General features: G+C 43.8%; 1 protein-coding gene across 2 annotated transcripts in view; it reads left to right on the top strand.

The window, feature by feature from the left end:
* TSC1 (TSC complex subunit 1) overlaps positions 1–16,583 on the top strand; it is a 122,105-nt gene that overhangs the window by 44,512 nt on the left and 61,010 nt on the right. For both annotated transcript variants that reach the window (XM_073600546.1, XM_073600547.1), the window contains exons 10-13: positions 2,307–2,430; positions 11,499–11,611; positions 11,695–11,755; positions 15,103–15,195. In XM_073600546.1, the coding sequence (XP_073456647.1) occupies positions 2,307–2,430; positions 11,499–11,611; positions 11,695–11,755; positions 15,103–15,195 (391 nt within the window). The remainder of the gene's footprint in view (positions 1–2,306; positions 2,431–11,498; positions 11,612–11,694; positions 11,756–15,102; positions 15,196–16,583) is intronic.

Below are 16,583 nucleotides of genomic sequence, written 5' to 3'. Positions count from 1 at the left end.
ACCCAAGAGTGGCTCTCTTTGCGACCCAGGAAAGTGTCTCGTTTCTTCTCCCTGAACAGGAACGAGGCATCGCTGGGAGTGGATTCTGTGGCGCACAATTGGAAATTTCACCTCTGTTACGCATTATTCCCCCCCCCCCCCCCCCGCTTTAGCTTATCCCTCGGGCCATAGCAAAAATCAGGAAGGAGGATACAACGGTGATCCTCATCACTCCCTTCTGGCCCAAAAGGCCTTGGTTTTCATCCCTTCTTCAGATGCAACTAAAACCGTATTGGCACCTTCCGTTAAGGAAGGACCTTCTGTTACAAGGTCCTCTAGTTCACCAGGAAGTAGCAAAGCTAAAACTCACGGCTTGGCTACTGAGGAACAGCTCTTGAAGAGAAAAGGTTTCTCTGATAGATTGGTGGCTACCCTCCTATCCAGCAGAAAGAAGGTTACAAGAGCAATGTATTCCAAGGTTTGGAAAGTGTTCAACTCCTGGTGCACAGCATCTGACAGATTACCAAAACAAATTTCCTCTGTTCTGGAATTTCTGCAAGAAGGAGTGGACAAGGGCCTAGTGGTCAGCACCCTCAAGGTTCAAGTTGCTGCGCTGGGGGTATTTCTAGAAAAATCTATTTCATCAGAACCCTTCGTGATTAGATTCTTCAAAGCTCTCACCCGGTCTAGACCAGTGGTGATCAAAAGCTGTCCAGCATGGGACTTATCAGTTGTTCTACAGGCCCTGACCAGGGAACCTTTTGAACCCATTAATTTAGCATCCCTGAAATTAGTTACTTTAAAAAACGTTTTTTTAGTGGCTGTTTCAACAGCTTGAAGAGTCAGTGAGCTGCAAGCCTTATCATTCAGGGAGCCATTTTTTTTCCCTTTTTTTTTTTTTTTCTGACCGAATTGTTCTGAAGACGGATCCTAATTTTTTACCGAAGGTCGCTTTGGTCCAGAATTGAACGCAGGAGATTATACTTCCTACCTTTTTTGTTCTAATCCATCGGGTAAGAAGGAAGAAGAATTCCATACTCTGGATGTTAAAAGAGCAGTCTTGAGTTACTTGGAAAACACTAAAGACTTTAGATGTTCAGATGCTCTGTTTGTTTGTTTTATTTTCTGGTAATAAAAAAGGAAGACAAGCTTCCAGAGGAACCATTGCCAGATGGTTAAGAATGGCTATCTCAGAAGCCTATTCCCTTACAGGTCAAGAGTCCAGTGAATGTCCGGGCTCATTCTACAAGAGCTTCGGCGGTGAGTTGGGCAGAAAAAGTTGGCGCCACCCCCGAACAAATATGTAAGGCAGCTACTTGGACAAGTCTGACAACCTTTGCCCGTCATTATAGGTTAGACCTCATGACGGCTGGGGACCAGGCTTTTGGAAGAAAAGTCTTACAGGCTGTTGTCCCACCCTAAATGGAGTAAGTCTCGATTATCCTCTCGGGTGCTGTCCTGAAAGACGTTTTGTAAAAATGCAAGTTAGACTTACTGGTAACTTGTTTTCCAATAGGCTTTCAGGACAGCAGTAACCTGCCCTTTTGTTATGCTGTTGCTGTAATACTATGATATAACTGTCGCTTATGTGTTGCAGCTGGGGCTGGAGTTCTCTACAAACAACTGACTAGGCAATGTGGAGGACTCCAATTAAAGACTTAATTGATGAAGTGTTTCCTGTGGGAGGAGGAGCCATGATCTCTCGGGTGCTGTCCTGAAAGCCTATTGGAAAACAAGTTACCGGTAAGTCTAACTTGCATTTTTCATCCACACAACTGCCACTCACTGAAAATTTTCTCTTTTTTGGACCATTCACTGTAAACCCTAGAGATGGTTGTGCATGAAAATCCCAGTAGAGCAGCAGTTTTGGAAATACTCAGACCAGCTTTTTCTGGCGCAACAACCATTCCACGTTCAAAGTCACTTAAATCCCTTTCTTCCCCATTCTGATGCTTGGTTTAAACTTCAGCAAGTCTTCACTGCGTCTAGATGCCTAAAAGCATTGAGTTGCTGCCATGTGATTGGCTGATTAGCAATTTGTGTTTTTCAAGCAATTGAACAGGTGTACTTAATTGGCCAGTGAGTGTATATTTGGAAAAATCATGTATACATTTAGAAGGTGCAGAAATACTTGTACAATTTAAGAGTAATTGATGTTTGTTATAAGTGTACATAATATAGATAGATCATTAACAATAATGAAGAGACATTGAACGCTTTTTTTTTGTTTTGTTTTTTTTTTTGTATTCAATAGATTTTAGCTTTTGTCACCTACATGTACTTTGTACAGAATTTCCTTGTAATTCTCGTAATTCTTAATTGTTCAGGATTCTTTTTGGAGCCCATCTAGCTTTTGCGGAATGACCACGCCCCCCAGCTCTCCTGTTGGTCCAGCACCAGAGTTGCCCTTGCCTCCTTCCCGTCCTCCCAGCAAAGCACTGATCACACCTGGTAGGTCTTGTAGGAAAATGATTTGTTTACTGGTGTGTTATAAAGCTAAGCTATATTCAAAGGCCAACCTGTCTGATTTTTACATTTACTCTTTAAAGATCAAGTGATCAAAAAATACTTCATAGTGCTTTCAGTTAAACACATGTACATGTCTGAAGAGGGTAACAGCAATGAGCTTGTTTTTAGTTTCATTCAGCAGGCTCTGGGCTTTTGTGTAAGGGCGGCCATACGTGGATCAAAGTTCAGCGGCATTAAGCCAAATTTCGATCCCTGCATAGGCAGGCTGGTTGTACAGAAGTCTACCGATCAACTCCTGTACAACCGGCCTCGTGTGTGTGTGTCCGGGACTCTCCCTCCTGATTGGCTGAGACACAGCAGTCAAAGTCAGTTAGCCAATCAAAAGGGGATGGGGCCAAACCGCAGCTCTGTGTATAAAATGGACACATGGAGCTTTGGCTAGGGTGCCCCCATAGCAAGCGGCTTGCTGTGGGGGTCCTCAACAGGAGGGAGGGAGGAGCGTTTAAGATCCGAGAAGAGGAGGATCCAGGATGCTCTGTGCAAAACCATTTCACAGAGCAGGTAAGTATTTGTTGTGGAGGAAAAAAAAACAAAAAAACAAGACTTTAGTATCACTTAAAAAGTTATCTGTGGAGCTGCCTAATCACTTTTTGGGTGACTAAGTGCAGCGCAGTTTGGTTGATTATATGTAATTCTGCATGAAAATCAATATACAGAAGAGTAAGCAAGTAAAAATAAGTCAAAGTGCTTTGGCCCATCCATTGTTTAGACACAGGAAGTCTTAGCCTGGGTTCACACTATTGCGAATTGGATGTCGTTTTCCCCACATCCAATTTGCATGGCAGAAGATTGTGACAGGCTCTCTATGGAGCTGGCAAAAAGGCAGGAAAAACCCCAACAGCAATTCACCAGAGAGGACAGGCTGGTGTAAGCTAAATATCTTTATTGATTATCCAAACTACAAATAGTTTTAGACATCTATACCCACCACCAACACATGGTTAAAATAAGACAAACGTCTTAATAGGACACAGGTGGCCACCACATCCGATACAAACAACCAACGTCCGGACCTCCAGAGTGGATCTATTGTTACAAGGACCAGACCTCTAAGGGCTACGATCATATATACACAAGACGTCAAACAGTGAGCTGTATTGCACCCCAAGCACATGAGGGGGAGTATCCCACATAGCATATCCCGTTTTGTTTTCCTTGTGCAATATTAGCCCTATATCCAATCGCTTCTAACTTTCGATCCCCACTGGCATCTGTACTCCCATATGCATCCTGCTGTATCAGAACCATTGTATCAGTTTTTACACTAAGGGAACGCTCGTCTACTCCCAAAGCACAAGCACCTTTTACACATAAGTTGATTGGAACATTGTTTGAGCGCTCCAACACCTCAATTCCTTGGAAAAGTTTTTTCATTTTTTTCCTACAGTATAAATTCATTGATCGTTCATTCATGCAATGATTCCAGAACTGGATTTAGGATCGTTATCTGTTTGTGCGTGAGAGGAGTTTGAGGTGTTTGTATCGGATGTGGTGGCCACCTGTGTCCTATTAAGACATTTGTCTTATTTTAACCATGTGTTGGTGGTGGTTATAGATTTCTAAAACTATTTGTTTTGTAATTTGGATAATCAATAAAGATATTTAGCTTACATCGGCCTGTCCTCTCTGATGAATTGCTGTTGGGTTTTTCCCTGCCTTTTTGTATGCTTAATTTCTAATTCAGAGGACTACCGCCCCTTGATGTCTGAGCCTATTACGGAATGGAATTAAGGCTGATGGTGTAAACAGGTCTTTTAATCGGGTGAGCTGTAAACAAGCCGTGTTTGTTGTGTTTTTTTTTTTTCTATCCCGTTTTGATCTGTGCTAAATTGGATGAGTCATTGGTCCCTTTCTTTTTGTTTTGTCTCTATGGAGCCGGTTCGCACATCTCCAGAGCGGCTCGGGTGCAAATTGTACAGGAGTCCTGTGCGTCTTCTGGTCTGTTTCAGGTCCGAATTCAGCCAAAAATTCTGACTGAAATCGGACATGACACTGTGAACAGGGATGCATCGGACCCCTGCTGGTGAGCCACTCCGTGCTGCCCTAATCTTTGGGTTATACAGCAGGACAGAAAAGTGAATGGACACTGGCAGACAGAAAAATTGTAGGCCAGCCCATGATGACCACTTCTCCTACCAGCATGCCTCAGTTTTTATCTAGTGTCCCAGAAAGATGGATGTCTTTTTCTTCAACTATTTGCAAAGACTATCCTATTTTGCTAGCAACTTTTTTTTTGTTCAGTTTTCCTTTCATCAAGATCAATGTCCAGACCCATTTTCTGGCTGACTGCAGAGCGCTGTCCAGGTCCAGAGTCACTGACGTTTCCTCTGCACTTGTCACTGAAGACTCACTTTGTGAATAGGCCATTTCAAGCATTGGGAGCCAGTCTTGCAGTGGAATTGGTTAGCGTGGTGGGACTCAGCGCTGATGTCATCTACTGAGTGTAATGTTGTGCATATGCTGGAATCTTTCCTCTTTTATACAGCATCAAAGTACCTCCCGCTGATGCTCCTGCTTTGCAAAGAGCCACATAGAACCTCAATCTATTCTTCCTGCTCACCTACAGTGAGTTTGGTCACCTCCAGCTATCTGACACTCGCCTGCTTCCATCTGTCTGGGGAGGGGTCTGGACAGTGCTGCTGTACTGGGTGCCCCAAGCTCTACTTCCACTAACAGGTTGGGGGCTGCTTAGATCGTCTATTGATTATTGGTTCTGACATGTTGTCATCTGTTAATTAGTTTCTCCCCCTCCTCAGAGTCTTCTTTAGCTCCGTTGGATATGGCTCATGGTATGTACCCAGAGTTTTAGCCTCTTCTGCACCCAATTCTGGCTGTGACTTTGTCAAGCCATGTTTGACGGCTAATGATCTGTTTACGGGATCTAAATGCGAATGCTCTCTTGCTTGTTGAACATGTAAAGCAGATGGATGTAGTGTTATTATCTCTTGCATGTGCCTCCTGCTAGCTCAAAGGCATAGGTCATTTGGTTAAATTGCTAGAGTGAACCTAGAACCTTTGTGCAAGAAGCGTTTTATCTGCATGGCCTTCAAGGGACAAAGGGGTTGATTTACTAAACCTGGAGCACTCAGAATCTGGTGTATCTCTGCATGGCAGCCAATCAGCTTCTAACCTCAGCTTGTTAAAATAAGCTTTGCCAATAAAATCTGTTAGCTGATTGATTTCTATGCAGAGCTGGACCAGATTTTGCACCATGCAGTTTTAGTAAATAACCCCTAATGTCACTTTCGACTGGTTTAGAGCTGCACGATTCTGGCCAAAATGAGAATCACGTTTTTTTTGCTTAGAATACAAAGATCACGATTCTCGCGATGTAAAATCTTTCACATTATACAAAAAAAAAAAATGGGATAACTTTAGTGGTGGGTTTTTTTTGTTTTTTTTTCATTAAAGTAATTTTTTCCCAAACTGCATTTGAAAGACCGCTGTACAAATACAGTGTGACATAAAATATTGCAACAACCACCACCATTTTTTTTCTCTAGGGTGTATACTAAAAAAAAAAAAATGTTTGGGGTTTCTAAGTAATTTTCTAGCAAAAGAAAATGATTTTAACTTGAAACCAGCAAATGTCAGAAAAGGGTAGTGTTTTAAGTGGTTAAACTTTTTTCACTTACACACAGTCTATTCCATGGACAAATTGTTATAATGTTTATACATAAGTTCAACTGATAAAGAATGTTTTGACTGTTGGCAGACTGCCCAGTTTTTCTCTTCCTTTCTTTTGAGGCTTCAGAAGAGCAGAGAGATTTCTTTGTATAGAAAGAATTGGGAAACACTTTAGTCAAGATCGCAATAACGATTCTTGATTGTGCAGCTCTAGACTGGTTCTTGATCGTATCCTTAAGGATGCTACTGCGATCTTCCTCAGTGGAGGAAGAGCAGGGAGCAAAATCCTCTCCCTCATTTCCAGTCAAGAAGCAGCCTTTTGTTTCTACACTCCCTCGACTTTAACATTGAGGCCCTAGCTTGTCTCTGTCCACTTACAATAGTCATTCTCTCCCAAGTCTGCCAAATCCTCTGGAAAAACCGTCTTTCACATAAGAGTGCACCCCCATATTCAAGAGTGAGGGCGTGTCTATTTCTCTTTGCGGATGCTTGCATTCTAGGTGCTTGGGCGCAGGAGGGTGGTGACATAGAGTTACTCGATTTTTGCTCCCTGTGTCCCCTCAAGGCCTGTCATTGCCTGAGTCCCAGTTCTTGCAGCAGAATGGTTCTAGGGTTTTTACTCCAGCCCATTTACTGTTCCCAAACTCAAAGGGGACATTCACCCTATCTTCAGTCTCAAAGCTCCAAATGTCTTTCAAGACCAAAAGTTCCAGATGAAATCCACCAGATCTGTCATTGCTTCCCTCCACCAAAGAGACTTCCTGGTTTCTTTAGACATCAAGGATGCTTAATTACATGTGCCAATCTTTCCAGAGAGTTCTACAAGTTCATGGCCTTCTCTTGGACCTCTTATTTTCACTTTTGGTGTTCAAGCAGGTGCAGACTAGTTTTAGCCCTGTTGTGTTCTCGTGGTATCCCCATTGTAGATAACATAGACAGCCTCCTGTACATGTAGCCGGGGCTGGCACCAGCATAAGGCAGCTTAGACAGCCAACTTGGGGTGCCGTCTTAGTTGGCTGGAGGGGGGGGGGGTGTGCGTTAGTATCCAAATCCACTCCTACTTGGATTTTTAGAATATCTGAATTTTGTTACATGTTGTACCCAGTGGGAGAGAGGGGGCACGCTATAGAAGTTTGTTTTGCGAAGAGAGACCCTTGGAGTGGACCAGCAAGGATGCATTGGGAGTGGATCCCAGGTGTGTGCAGGGAAAGGTTGGGCCCTCTGTGCAGGGTGGGTCAGGCCAGGGGGTACCAGCGGAGGAAGAGAGGTGGCCAAGGAGCTCAAAACCCCCCGCTCTTTGCAGCTGCCACCAAAGATCCTGATATGCCTGCCTGGGACACAGCTACCCCTCCTGCCACCTCTCCACTGACACCATCTGGAGCAGACGCAGCAGGACTGATGAGATCTGTCTGGATTAGTCATTCCCAAGCTGTGTCATTAGCGACTCTTTAAATTTTGGTGTTTTGGCCTGGTTTTTATGGCTGGAGAAGCTTCATACTTTCTGGTCTCCGGTTCAGACTCTATTCCAGAAGCCATCTTGCTCTCCACTTCTTTATTAACGTTTTTTAATAACTTCACTCTGGACATCTGCGATACAACATTCTGTGATCATGGGACAAATCATACCTGTCGCTGTAGAGGCCAATTTGGCTGACACCAAGAACCAGGCTATCCCTAGATTTATGCCTCTGGAATCTGACTGACTATGGAGTCCCAGGTCCTCACTCCACCCCCCCCCCCCCCCCCCTTTTTTTTTTTTTTTTAATTATGCTTTTTGGAAGATTATCGTGATGAACACGAGGCTATTAGGCCTGGTTGTGCTGGGGACTTAGTCTCCAGATAAACATCCTGGAGCTTTGGGCAATTTGGCTGTCCTTTCAGAATTAGACCAATGTGTTGGAGGGCCACTGAATCTGTATTTGTTTGGACAATGTCAGAGTTGCTGCAAGAGAAAGGGAGAACAAATCCTGTCCTGTGAAAAAACACAAGTTCCATCCTTTTTATAAGCTGTATGTATTCCAGTTGTAGATAATTGGCGGGTATATTTCTCATCCGGAAGCATCTGGATCCAACAGAATGGTCCCCCACATCTGGAAGTGTTCCAGGAGCTGTATCATAGGTTTGGCATGGTGGATGTGGACTTCCTAGTATCCAGAAAGCTGGACAATTTTTGTATCCAGGTGCAGGGATTCCCTGGCGGAAGCAGTGGATGCTCTGTTGGCTCCATCAGATTAGTAAACCCTGATCTATGCCTTTGGTCTCCTGAAACTTGTTTTTTTTTCTGCTTCACAGGATCAAGATGGGAGGGCATTCAAGTGATCCTCTGGCAGATGCACCGTTGACCCTACCAGACAGTCTGAATTTACTGTCCCAAGGGTCAATTTGCCTTCCTGCTTTACATCCTGTGATCCTACCATGCACAAGACTGAGGAAGATTTTCACTTCAGGAGCTTCTCCTTAGGACAAATGCTCTCCTCCTTGCAGCTGAATTGGGACCAACGTCTAGCTTTTAGCTTTATCATCGGTTGTGTTTCTGTCCTTTTTTCCATTTTGCTTGATACCATTGGCGTCCCACTCTTTTTTTTGATTAAGCCTTCTATACATGGGGTCTCTAATATGGCTTCCCTCACCCATTCCCCAGTTTTTCAGTGGGGTCTGAATCTAATTCTTTCTGTGCTTCAGAATCCACCTTTTAAACCTATAAGACATTCCTCTCTACAACAAGGTGCTTTTCCTTGTAACCATCTCCAGTGCAAGGCCAGTGGCTGAACTAGCAGGCTTGCATAAATAGGGTGGGGTTGAGTCCCAGGACTTCCTTCTAGACAAAGGGAGTTTCTGTCTTTCACCTCACCCAGGACATTGTTCTGTTCCTTTTTCCTGTTCACCAAAAGTAAGCTTACCTCTATTGTCTAGATGTGGTTTGATTTGTGCAGGTCTGTCTTTCAGAAGGACTGATTCCTTTTTTGGCTTTCCATATAGACTCCAGGGGGGGAACCTTGGCTTCCTTTTTCTAGGTGGCTCAGACAGACTATCACTTAAGCTAGTGTCCTCAAGGATTGACTTCCTTCCCTGTTAATGTTCACTTCACTAGACATGTGAGAACCTCTTGGGCATTTCAGCATCAAGCAGCTTTTTCAAAGATTTGTAAGTTTGACATGTGGTCTTCTGTTAACACATTCTCTAAGTTCTACCAGGGGAATATTTAGGCATCCTCTGTCAGCTTTTGGGTGTAAGGTCCCTTAGACACAATCTGGAGGAGACCAGCAGGACTGATGAGATCTGTCTTGGATAAGTCATTCCCAAGCTGCATGTGTCTCCTCTTTCTCTTCCTCTTTTTCCTTTTCCTTCTTCTTTTCCTTTTCCTTCCTTTTCCTTCTTCCTTTTCCTTCCTCCTCTGAATGTCCAGACATAGGAGTTTCAGAAATTCTCGCTGGAACAGACTCCTCACTTGGAGTTTTGGTGTTTGGCCTGTTTTTTGTGTCTGGAGAAGCTTCATACTTTCTGTTCTCCGGTTCAAACTCTTAATTACAGAAGCCATCTTACACTTCACTCTAGTGGATAACGCTTCTACATTGTAAGCTCTAACGAACAGGGCCCTCTGATCCCTCCTGTATTGTAACTGCGCAGGGCTTTACATCAGGGAAGACCGTACAAACTGGCGCTATATAAATCCTGTATAATTGTTATAGTTATAATAGAAAGCTCTTTGAGCTTCAGGCAGCCCTTGATTCTGTGTGGGTGTTTTTTTTTTTTTTTTTTTTTCTCTTGCTTCTGTTAGCCTTGTTGGCTTTGCTGTCCACTACTCTGTTGGACTTTTTGGACATCCTGTCCAAAAGCAGGTTATTACTTTGTGTCTCTCAATAGGCAAGAAAGGAACAATAGGATTTTTGTACTTGCTGTGAAAATGCTTTCCTTGGCATCCATTAAGGGGCACAGGAAGTCTTAACCACTTGGCTACCGGGCCATAGTAAAATGATGTCCTCACTTTGGGGGGGGAGGGAATGATATCTGAATGATGCCTGTAGCTACAGGCATCATTCAGATATCATTTTTTCCAGCCGCCGATTCTGTGCACGATAAGAATGATCATAGCGGCACATCTGCTGCTTGATTGTTCTTGTAGGCGACAGGATGGGACGCCCCCCCCCCCTCCCGCTGCCATACGGTGCTTCTCCGGGCTCTCCCGTGCCATCGGGGGGCCCGGAGGAAGAATCGCCCGCCGCCAGATGATGAGCATAGAGATTTCAGTCATCTCTATGACCATCGGAGGCCCGGGTGCGACGTTATGACGTCACGCCCGGACCCTGCATTGTAAACAAAGCCACGATCGCGGCTGTCAGCATGAGATCTTATGCTTTATAGCCTGGAGGAGAGATGTGGGGTTTTATTGACCCCACATCTCTCCAGAAAGAGAACCTGTCACGATAGATTCCTATTACAAGGGATGTTTACATTCCTTGTAATAGGAATAAAAGTGATCAAAAAAAATTTAATGTAAAAAAAAAAAAAAGTGTAAAAAACAAAACAAAACAAAAAAAAAACAAAAAAAAAAACAAAAAAAAAAAAGTAAAATAAAAATTAAATACTTTTTTTTTTAAAAATGCCCCTGTCCCTGGGAGCTCGCGTTCGGAAGCGACCACGCACGTAAGCCCCGCCCACATATGTAAATGCCGTTCAAACCACACATGTGAGGTATCGCCGCGTACATTGGAGCGAGAGCACTAATTCTAGCCTTAGACCTCCTCTGTAACTCTAAACTGGTAACCTGTAAAAAATTTCAAAACGTCGGCTATGGAGATTTTTAAGTACCGAAGTTTGGCGCCATTCCATGAGTGTGCACAGTTTTAAAGAATGACATGTTGGGTATCTATTTACTCAGCGTAACTTCATCTTTCACATTATGCAAAAACATTGGGCTAACTTTACTATTTTTTGTTTTTTTAAAGCACAATTTTATTTTTTTTTTCCAAAAAAAAAAAACGCATTTGAACGATTGTTACCGTGCAAGATAAAAAGCAATGACAGCCATTGTATTCGCTAGGGTTTTTGCTAAAAAAAAAAAAAATATATAATGTTTGAGGGTTCTATGTAATTTTCTAGCAAAAAAATGATTTTTACATGTAGGAGAGAAATGTCAGAATTGGCCTGGTAGGCAAGTGGTTAAACTACTATAGGATAATTGGACACTGGCAAGAAAAAAAAATATCGTACACCTGCAAAGCTACTGAAATTGATTATAGCATGAAGGGGTGGAGCTTGTGTCCCTCAATAGACTCAAAAGGATTTTATGGTGCGTACAAAAATCCTATTTTCCCTACAAAATCAAATTTTCATTTTTGTGCTTTTATCATTTTATAACATAGGTGGAAAAATAACACCCATGAGCACACCAGCAACCTCTCCTCCTCCTGTTATGAGCTCTGATGATTCTGCAAACCCTATGAATATTTCCTACACCGCAACCCCTCCCAAAAAGGTAAGTAAAACTGATGACATGGGAAGACTTGTTTTTGCACTCCTCTACCCAATGCATTGCTGACGTGACTTTCTCTCTTGTAGACTGAAGGCTCCGATCAGGGCAAGCTCAATCAGCACGCCATCAGGGGAGAAAAGGGCTCTGGTAAGCTGCAAGTTTACTCTAGTGGTATCTGTGTGGAGGTGATTTTATTTTATTTTATTTTTTTTAATTCTCTCATATTCATTGGTAAATGTTTTTTAATTTAATGTGTTCTAATTTCTTTATCCACTGAGACTTTTCTCTGTGGATTGCTATCCATTGTTTGCAGACTGCTAGGCAGTGTTTGCATTGAAGTGTAACCATATAATTGATCCACGGTTTCAAGAACTCTTCCACTTTTGTGGGTCCTAGCTGTAATTGTCATACTTTTTGCAAAAGTTTATAACTTCTTCTTTTCACCATGTCATTACTGAGCAGCTATAAATCGAGAACAAACTATTAAAAGAGAAGTATGGGTTTGGGGTTTCGTCCCCCATTATACTTGGGTGGTTGCAGCATCTGTCCCCCGGCGTCTGTACACTAAGAACCGAGCGATCGAACATTGCCAATGGTTCAGTTCTCTCGGCTCCCCGAGCAGAGCCCCTGACTGTCAATCAGCATCTCTCCGCTCTACTCCTCCACGCTCACTGGAGGGGTGGGGAGCGGCCGTCTCAGGCTCTTGGCTGCTCGCTGAGGCTGAGACAGGTGTCAGTCCAGACTTCCATTGTCACGATGACGCAGTGCCTGGACTGATTCTTGTGACGTCAGCAGAGAGCAGACTTCAGTCCGCCTTCTGCTGAAAATGGGTCACAGGAGTGCAAAACGAATTGCACTCCTGTGACCCAGAGGAGAAGCCCAGCCAAATGAGCTTAGGCTGGACTTCTTAAAAAAAAAAAAACAAAAAAAAACTTAATTTCAGGGTTTCCTTTAGTCATTACTCTGACATTTTTAAAGTGGTTGTAAACTTCTGAAATGAACAAAGCATATCCTTCTACAGTGTGTAGTTGTCTTAGTTCAAAGCACCCAGTGTGATTTCTGTCTGCGCTCTCCCCTCTATCTGCATGAGTCACTTCTGACACCAAACAATCCAAGGAGGTGGCCCTGCCTCTCTCCAGCACACAGAAGGTCTGAGAGCCTCAACTGTGCATGTGAACCTATGGGACTGTGTAGAGGGGGTTAATTTCTTCCCTCCACTCAGGTCTCAGATTACACTGGTCTCCCTGCTGTATGCTGTACAGTGTGTGATATCAGATCCCTGCCTTCAGGAGCTGAGAAATGACCTTTTGATATGTATACTTTGAACAGCTGTCAAGGCAAGAACTGCAGATAAGCGGGTACAACTTATGTAGGAATATTTCTTTCCTCTGTTTCACCTGAGGCTTGCCATTTCAGTGGTTATGGACATGTTATAAAATTAAAACTTGACAGAAGTTCAAAGATTTAAAAGTTCTTTAGGACTTACACCCCTGCATGGGTCTTGCAGTGAAAGTGGTAAAACACATTGGTAAGTGTAAATGGGACATTATACCCTGAAACTAATACTAACTGCAGCACATGATGAACCAGCCACATAGGGAAGAATGGGCTTTCTACCTGAAATTCATTTGAATGCATTAAAATTGACATGTTTTTGCTGCAGGAAAACGAATAGGGTTTTTTTAGGACCCGTGTCTGTTGAAGAGTTTCTGATCCTTGTGATAAAAGAATGTTAATGGAATGTGGGAGACACAGTAACATGTAAAAAGGGTTCTGTAACCCATCCTCGCTCTGTTTTGGTTTACCTTCAAAATTCTTGTTTGGAATACATCACAGAACACAGGGCGCCTTCATGACTATTGTAATAGGGTTATGCTGTCACCTTCAGGTGATTTGGACACTGGCAAAAAATAAAAGTTAGTCTTGATTAGATTTGCACTGGTAGACCCCTCATTTGCAATGACCAATGCAGAAGAGCTTGCCAAATTGCCCTTAGTTCCATAATGTCGCTGAAAGGTGTCCTAGGACTCCATCTGCCTCCTTGGACCCAAAAGAAGCAAGTCCCAGATGGAGCTGAAATCCCAGATAAGTGGATGGAATCGGAGCAAGCTGGAGGCATATAACCCAAGGGGGAACTTATGGCTAGGCTCCTCCCTACCAGAGAGAGGAACAGAGGCTATATACATGGCTGGGAGGGTTGATGCCTTTTCTAACCCCCCTTTTTTTTTTTTTTGTTTTGTTTTGTTTTCCCCCAGCAGGGGTCCGAATCGTATGTTTGATTCTTAATGGCACCTTGAAGCATTGGCGAATGCTGCACATTTTGGTGCAACACAATTTAAAAGGGCTCAGGGCCTGCTTTTTGTGTGTTTCTACATGTAAGACCGCTCATTGAAATAAATGGAATGCCTACATGCAGAACACAGGTAGCAATGTTATAAATCTAGCCTCCTTCACTTCACAATCCTGTCATTACAACAGTGTTCTCAGGCCCCCCCCCCTTCCTTTACATCACAGTTCCCTCCCCCCCCTTTCCTTTACATCACAGTTCCCTCCCCCCCCTTTCCTTTACATCACAGTTCCCTCCCCCCCCCCCTTTCCTTTACATCACAGTTCCCTCCCCCCCCCCTTTCCTTTACATCACAGTTCCCTCCCCCCCCCCTTTCCTTTACATCACAGTTCCCTCCCCCCCCCCCTTTCCTTTACATCACAGTTCCCTCCCCCCCCCCCTTTCCTTTACATCACAGTTCCCCCCCCCCCCCCTTTCCTTTACATCACAGTTCCCCCCCCCCCTTTCCTTTACATCACAGTTCCCTCCCCCCCCTTTCCTTTACATCACAGTCCCCTCCCCCCCCCCCTTTCCTTTACATCACAGTCTCCCCCCCCCCCCTTTTCCTTTACATCTCCCCCCCTTTCCTTAAACATCACAGCTGCCGCCCTCCCCTTTCCTTAAACATCACAGCCAGCCCCCCCCCCCCCCTTCCTTTACATCGCTATCCTCTGCCCCCCTCTCACATCAGTGACAGCTCCTTATAGTCCTCTACACAAGGCGGGGGAGGCACATCAGTCTTGAGCTGACATTGGCAGCAGGACAGCTCTGCATGGACAGCAGGAGGCTAACATCAGAAAGAGGGCAGGATTCTCAACTTTTCCTGGTAACCAACTTGTGATTGGTTGCTTGCTAGTTAACTTGAACTCCCACCCCCCTTCCGGAGCTGTACTGCCTTAGATATCGGCCTCATGCCTCCCACCGTCCATGCGGAGCTGTCCTGCCGCCAACGTGTGCTTGATGACAGCAGTGAGGGCAATTGAGCAGGCTCCTAAATGGCAGGACCATGGCCAGTCCGAATAGAACAGTGATGACTGCTTTAGAAGAACTGGTTGTGACAGTGTTATTATATCAGCGGTGCATTTCTTTGTTTTGGTTGCTGAAACAATTAAGACATCTAAAGTTGTGTTATTTGCTCTACCTCTTCTTTTTTTTTTCCCCCCTGTAGAAGTCTCTCCCAAAGTTGTGAAGACCGTGTCTCTAAGTGAGCTATCTGAAGTTATAGGAGTGCTGGCTGCTGACCACAATAATACAGAAGAAGGTGAGCATTGCCTCTAATAACTTAGCAAGTCACCCTGTCAGCTCTGTACCGTTACCAATTACATATAGTATTTATATATTTTTTCCCTTTTCTAATGGTGTTAAGGGCGGCCACGGTCCGCATTTGGAAAGGGTCCTGTGCGTCTTCTGGTCTGATTTTCTATATTGTATTTTCTACCTGTGGGGCTTACCCCTGGATCTTAATTTTTAATATACCAATAGGATATTGGTTATTTTCAACACTGACTCCACCATGTGTGTATTTCTGAATGTAGTTAGAGATATTTGGCACAAGGGACATAAATTAATAGGATGTTTTTCTGATGCATCTTTTATTTAAAATCCTCTATGCCACCCCCAGGATCTTGATGAGTCTGACAGCCGCTTAGGCCCCTTTCACATGATCGACCTGCTCGGATCCACCTTTCCGATTTTTAGGCGGATCTGAATGGGTCACCCATTGACTTCTATGGGCAGGCAGATTTCAGCATATTTCAGCATAGATGTGTTTGCTGACACCTGCCTGCCATCCAATCCGACAAGATCCACTCAAAACAGACAGATGGCGATACGTTCACCATCAGTCCAGCAGATTGGATCAGATGAAAACGAACAGGCTTTAATCCGATCTCCCCATAGAGAACAGCGGGGCTCTGACAGGTCCATCACTGGACAGTAAACAGAGACCAACCGGTCATCCGCCTGCTCAGCGGGGATAAACTGAGCGACCCCCCCCCCCCCACCGAGCTAGCAGAGTCCATCCAGCGGATCCAAACCGTATACAAACGTCAGCAGAAATGGAAAGGCTGTTCAGAACAACCTGTCTGATTTTAAATTATTTAAAGCCCAATTCATAAACCCATCTTATATTCACAATAGAAAACATATCAGATGTTTAAACTGAGAAAATGTACCAACAAAAAAAAGGTAATTTTTGTAATCGGCAGCGACGGGTCTCAAAAGTTGGGACAGGCCAACAAAAAGCTGGCATAGTGATTCTAACAAGGAAGAGCTTAAAGAAAATTTAGCAGCAAATTTAGTATTATTGGTAACAGGTCAGTACCATGGTTTGGTATAAAAAGAGCGTCTTGGAGAGTCAGAGTGTCAAGTAAAGATGGGCGCTTAGCGGTTCATCTGTGAAAAGCTGTCTAAAAATTGTCGAAAAATTTCAGAATATTGTTCCTTAACATAAAATTGCAAAGTTTTTAAACGTGCTTCCCAACCTTTTTTCAGTCAAGGCACCCTTGAAAAGTATTTTCAGTCTCAAGGCACCCCAGTCTACAGCTTGGTTCACAATACTGCATGTTGTGAAACGTGCACAAAATGAATGCGCTGTTCTTTAGCAGATGTATAGTGGTGTAATTAACTCCTAATGGTACACCCACGCAT

Source organism: Aquarana catesbeiana, linkage group LG09, assembly GCF_042186555.1.
Source record: "Aquarana catesbeiana isolate 2022-GZ linkage group LG09, ASM4218655v1, whole genome shotgun sequence".
Lineage (NCBI taxonomy): Eukaryota > Metazoa > Chordata > Amphibia > Anura > Ranidae > Aquarana > Aquarana catesbeiana.
Note: the sequence above shows the minus strand (reverse complement) of the source record. Positions and strands in the feature narration are given on the sequence as shown.